Raw genomic sequence first — 6,180 nt, forward strand, 5'->3', positions numbered from 1 at the left:
CCCAAGTACCTTCTCTAAGCTCGTTGAAGACTCGTCAAAGCTGTGCAGGTTGTCGATCCCTCTACATCGCTGTAGGACCCGGAAGCACAAGGGATGCAACTTGGCCCCCAGCGCCTTGCGCCCGATGTGTTGGCAGGAGGGCTTTCATCGTAGAAGCCTGCCTGGCACTTGCACTCCCATATGTAAGAGCTGCCTGCAGCAGAGACAGTGTGGGCTGGGCACTCGGCACACACTGTAGAGCCGGTACCATTGCTGTAGCTTCCCTCCGCGCAACGGCGGCAGTCCGGCCCAGCTGCAAGAGAGGAAGCGATGGTAGCGTTGCTGCCCTGCGTCGACGACCTCGCTGCCGCTTCAGCATCGTAGAAGCCAGCCTCGCACACGCAGTCTGACCGAGACGAGCTGCCCTGCACGGAGGTGGAGTGGATGGGGCAGGTCGCACAGCCCGTGGCGCCTCCTCCAAGATATGCCGACGAGCTCCCGCTGCAGTTCCCCCCGCACGACGCAGCTCGTGATCCATTGCTGTATGTGCCTGAAGGGCATACTGAGCACCTCTCAAGCCCCCTTTCCGGCTTGTAGTACCCCGGCGGACACATCATACATGTCGTGTATCCAGGAGATGCTGACGTCTCTTGAAACGTTTGTGAATGGTTGTCCAGGCTCGCACTGATCCCTGCTAAAAGTGTAAAGTTCCTCAGCGCCAGCATATAGCCTGCATCGCATCCGCACTCGCTCGCCGAGGGGCAGCCCAAGCAGCCTCCCAGCGCTGATTTCAACCCTGATATACTGCACTCGCACGACTCGACGCTTGCTGCGCCTGCCGACGACGACGAGTGCGGGGGACAGGTCGTGCAGCTTGTCGATCCGCCCATGGACGAGTAAGATCCTCCCGGACACACCGCACACTCCTCGTTGCCTGGTCCCGCCTTGTAGGTGCCTGGCTTGCACGGATCGCAGCCGTAGCGATCGAGCGGCTGCTGCCCCCTTGCGGAGATGTTGGAAGCGCTGCCAGGCGTGAAGCCTGGTAAGCATTGACATGCAGCGATGGATGTGCTCTGCGCAGGGGAGCTTTGATGGCTCCCGCAGCTCTTGCAATACGTCGCCCCGACTACGTCATTGTAGGATCCTGCTGGACACCCGTGACAGCCAGTAGATCCATTCAGACCGCTCACGAAGCCCATGGTGCACTTACAGTCGTCTACGCTGGAGGAGCCCGGTGCTGACTCCATGTCATCCGGACAGTGTTGACAGAACGTCAGCCGGCTTTCGTTGTTGTATGTACCCCCTGGACAGGCTAGGCAAGCCCCGCTCTTAGGGTCCATGTACTTGCCGCTCGTGCAACGACAATCAAGGATGCTTGCGCTGCCTGTAAGCCTCGAGGTCATGCCTTCGGGGCAAGCTGTGCAGGTTGTCGATCCCTCTACATCGCTGTAGGACCCGGAAGCACAAGGGATGCAACTTGGCCCCCAGCGCCTTGCGCCCGATGTGTTGGCAGGAGGGCTTTCATCGTAGAAGCCTGCCTGGCACTTGCACTCCCATATGTAAGAGCTGCCTGCAGCAGAGACAGTGTGGGCTGGGCACTCGGCACACACTGTAGAGCCGGTACCATTGCTGTAGCTTCCCTCCGCGCAACGGCGGCAGTCCGGCCCAGCTGCAAGAGAGGAAGCGATGGTAGCGTTGCTGCCCTGCGTCGACGACCTCGCTGCCGCTTCAGCATCGTAGAAGCCAGCCTCGCACACGCAGTCTGACCGAGACGAGCTGCCCTGCACGGAGGTGGAGTGGATGGGGCAGGTCGCACAGCCCGTGGCGCCTCCTCCAAGATATGCCGACGAGCTCCCGCTGCAGTTCCCCCCGCACGACGCAGCTCGTGATCCATTGCTGTATGTGCCTGAAGGGCATACTGAGCACCTCTCAAGCCCCCTTTCCGGCTTGTAGTACCCCGGCGGACACATCATACATGTCGTGTATCCAGGAGACGCAGTGCTTGTGCCTTGATTTCCGTAAATCTATGTCAAGGCTCGTGTTGTTATCAATACGCATATAGCCTGCATCGCATCCGCACTCGCTCGCCGAGGGGCAGCCCAAGCAGCCTCCCAGCGCTGATTTCAACCCTGATATACTGCACTCGCACGACTCGACGCTTGCTGCGCCTGCCGACGACGACGAGTGCGGGGGACAGGTCGTGCAGCTTGTCGATCCGCCCATGGACGAGTAAGATCCTCCCGGACACATCGCACACTCCTCGTTGCCTGGTCCCGCCTTGTAGGTGCCTGGCTTGCACGGATCGCAGCCGTAGCGATCGAGCGGCTGCTGCCCCCTTGCGGAGATGTTGGAAGCGCTGCCAGGCGTGAAGCCTGGTAAGCATTGACATGCAGCGATGGATGTGCTCTGCGCAGGGGAGCTTTGATGGCTCCCGCAGCTCTTGCAATACGTCGCCCCGACTACGTCATTGTAGGATCCTGCTGGACACCCGTGACAGCCAGTAGATCCATTCAGACCGCTCACGAAGCCCATGGTGCACTTACAGTCGTCTACGCTGGAGGAGCCCGGTGCTGACTCCATGTCATCCGGACAGTGTTGACAGAACGTCAGCCGGCTTTCGTTGTTGTATGTACCCCCTGGACAGGCTAGGCAAGCCCCGCTCTTAGGGTCCATGTACTTGCCGCTCGTGCAACGACAATCAAGGATGCTTGCGCTGCCTGTAAGCCTCGAGGTCATGCCTTCGGGGCAAGCTGTGCAGGTTGTCGATCCCTCTACATCGCTGTAGGACCCGGAAGCACAAGGGATGCAACTTGGCCCCCAGCGCCTTGCGCCCGATGTGTTGGCAGGAGGGCTTTCATCGTAGAAGCCTGCCTGGCACTTGCACTCCCATATGTAAGAGCTGCCTGCAGCAGAGACAGTGTGGGCTGGGCACTCGGCACACACTGTAGAGCCGGTACCATTGCTGTAGCTTCCCTCCGCGCAACGGCGGCAGTCCGGCCCAGCTGCAAGAGAGGAAGCGATGGTAGCGTTGCTGCCCTGCGTCGACGACCTCGCTGCCGCTTCAGCATCGTAGAAGCCAGCCTCGCACACGCAGTCTGACCGAGACGAGCTGCCCTGCACGGAGGTGGAGTGGATGGGGCAGGTCGCACAGCCCGTGGCGCCTCCTCCAAGATATGCCGACGAGCTCCCGCTGCAGTTCCCCCCGCACGACGCAGCTCGTGATCCATTGCTGTATGTGCCTGAAGGGCATACTGAGCACCTCTCAAGCCCCCTTTCCGGCTTGTAGTACCCCGGCGGACACATCATACATGTCGTGTATCCAGGAGATGCTGACGTCTCTTGAAACGTTTGTGAATGGTTGTCCAGGCTCGCATTGATCCCTGCTAAAAGTGTAAAGTTCCTCAGCGCCAGCATATAGCCTGCATCGCATCCGCACTCGCTCGCCGAGGGGCAGCCCAAGCAGCCTCCCAGCGCTGATTTCAACCCTGATATACTGCACTCGCACGACTCGACGCTTGCTGCGCCTGCCGACGACGACGAGTGCGGGGGACAGGTCGTGCAGCTTGTCGATCCGCCCATGGACGAGTAAGATCCTCCCGGACACACCGCACACTCCTCGTTGCCTGGTCCCGCCTTGTAGGTGCCTGGCTTGCACGGATCGCAGCCGTAGCGATCGAGCGGCTGCTGCCCCCTTGCGGAGATGTTGGAAGCGCTGCCAGGCGTGAAGCCTGGTAAGCATTGACATGCAGCGATGGATGTGCTCTGCGCAGGGGAGCTTTGATGGCTCCCGCAGCTCTTGCAATACGTCGCCCCGACTACGTCATTGTAGGATCCTGCTGGACACCCTTGACAGCCAGTAGATCCATTCAGACCGCTCACGAAGCCCATGGTGCACTTACAGTCGTCTACGCTGGAGGAGCCCGGTGCTGACTCCATGTCATCCGGACAGTGTTGACAGAACGTCAGCCGGCTTTCGTTGTTGTATGTACCCCCTGGACAGGCTAGGCAAGCCCCGCTCTTAGGGTCCATGTACTTGCCGCTCGTGCAACGACAATCAAGGATGCTTGCGCTGCCTGTAAGCCTCGAGGTCATGCCTTCGGGGCAAGCTGTGCAGGTTGTCGATCCCTCTACATCGCTGTAGGACCCGGAAGCACAAGGGATGCAACTTGGCCCCCAGCGCCTTGCGCCCGATGTGTTGGCAGGAGGGCTTTCATCGTAGAAGCCTGCCTGGCACTTGCACTCCCATATGTAAGAGCTGCCTGCAGCAGAGACAGTGTGGGCTGGGCACTCGGCACACACTGTAGAGCCGGTACCATTGCTGTAGCTTCCCTCCGCGCAACGGCGGCAGTCCGGCCCAGCTGCAAGAGAGGAAGCGATGGTAGCGTTGCTGCCCTGCGTCGACGACCTCGCTGCCGCTTCAGCATCGTAGAAGCCAGCCTCGCACACGCAGTCTGACCGAGACGAGCTGCCCTGCACGGAGGTGGAGTGGATGGGGCAGGTCGCACAGCCCGTGGCGCCTCCTCCAAGATATGCCGATGAGCTCCCGCTGCAGTTCCCCCCGCACGACGCAGCTCGTGATCCATTGCTGTATGTGCCTGAAGGGCATACTGAGCACCTCTCAAGCCCCCTTTCCGGCTTGTAGTACCCCGGCGGACACATCATACATGTCGTGTATCCAGGAGATGCTGACGTCTCTTGAAACGTTTGTGAATGGTTGTCCAGGCTCGCATTGATCCCTGCTAAAAGTGTAAAGTTCCTCAGCGCCAGCATATAGCCTGCATCGCATCCGCACTCGCTCGCCGAGGGGCAGCCCAAGCAGCCTCCCAGCGCTGATTTCAACCCTGATATACTGCACTCGCACGACTCGACGCTTGCTGCGCCTGCCGACGACGACGAGTGCGGGGGACAGGTCGTGCAGCTTGTCGATCCGCCCATGGACGAGTAAGATCCTCCCGGACACACCGCACACTCCTCGTTGCCTGGTCCCGCCTTGTAGGTGCCTGGCTTGCACGGATCGCAGCCGTAGCGATCGAGCGGCTGCTGCCCCCTTGCGGAGATGTTGGAAGCGCTGCCAGGCGTGAAGCCTAGTAAGCATTGACATGCAGCGATGGATGTGCTCTGCGCAGGGGAGCTTTGATGGCTCCCGCAGCTCTTGCAATACGTCGCCCCGACTACGTCATTGTAGGATCCTGCTGGACACCCGTGACAGCCAGTAGATCCATTCAGACCGCTCACGAAGCCCATGGTGCACTTACAGTCGTCTACGCTGGAGGAGCCCGGTGCTGACTCCATGTCATCCGGACAGTGTTGACAGAACGTCAGCCGGCTTTCGTTGTTGTATGTACCCCCTGGACAGGCTAGGCAAGCCCCGCTCTTAGGGTCCATGTACTTGCCGCTCGTGCAACGACAATCAAGGATGCTTGCGCTGCCTGTAAGCCTCGAGGTCATGCCTTCGGGGCAAGCTGTGCAGGTTGTCGATCCCTCTACATCGCTGTAGGACCCGGAAGCACAAGGGATGCAACTTGGCCCCCAGCGCCTTGCGCCCGATGTGTTGGCAGGAGGGCTTTCATCGTAGAAGCCTGCCTGGCACTTGCACTCCCATATGTAAGAGCTGCCTGCAGCAGAGACAGTGTGGGCTGGGCACTCGGCACACACTGTAGAGCCGGTACCATTGCTGTAGCTTCCCTCCGCGCAACGGCGGCAGTCCGGCCCAGCTGCAAGAGAGGAAGCGATGGTAGCGTTGCTGCCCTGCGTCGACGACCTCGCTGCCGCTTCAGCATCGTAGAAGCCAGCCTTGCACTCGCAAACAATACTCGATATTTTGCTCGTAAAATCCAGATGGCAAGTTTTGTTGCATGTTGAAATATTTTCAGCAAAAAGACAATCAGCAAGCGAGTCACATCGAGCACCAAAAAACCCAGAGAAGCACCTGCAAAACGATTCAAACCATGAAGCAAAACGATCCACAACCGGGCTCTCTCCTCTCGTGCTCTCCCTTCCCTCCCCGTCCTCCTTCCTGGCTCTCTCCTCTCCCCCGCCCTACCTGCACGAGCCGTCCCTCCCCCGACACCGCCCGTGTCCGCTGCAGTTGACCTTGGCTATGCACCCTCCCTCGCACTCGCCTCCGTATCGGTTTCTCCTGCACGCCTCGCACCTCGTCCCCGCGAGTCCTCCGTAGCACTCGCACCGCCCTTGCAAGCA

General features: G+C 60.1%; 1 protein-coding gene across 1 annotated transcript; it reads right to left on the reverse strand.

Annotated features, from left to right (window-relative positions):
• Positions 1-1,079: 1,079 nt before the first annotated feature.
• On the reverse strand, positions 1,080-4,143 carry GUITHDRAFT_50744 (hypothetical protein; the record flags this gene model as incomplete). The annotated part of the gene is made up of 5 exons (XM_005822737.1): positions 1,080-1,455; positions 1,588-1,648; positions 2,175-2,246; positions 2,919-3,140; positions 3,936-4,143. Coding segments are annotated over 5 exons (939 nt in total), but the record flags the coding sequence as incomplete, so codon positions are not given.
• Between the last annotated feature and the right edge of the window lie 2,037 nt (positions 4,144-6,180).

The sequence above is a fragment of the Guillardia theta genome, assembly GCF_000315625.1.
Source record: "Guillardia theta CCMP2712 unplaced genomic scaffold GUITHscaffold_119, whole genome shotgun sequence".
Taxonomy (NCBI): Eukaryota; class Cryptophyceae; order Pyrenomonadales; family Geminigeraceae; genus Guillardia; species Guillardia theta.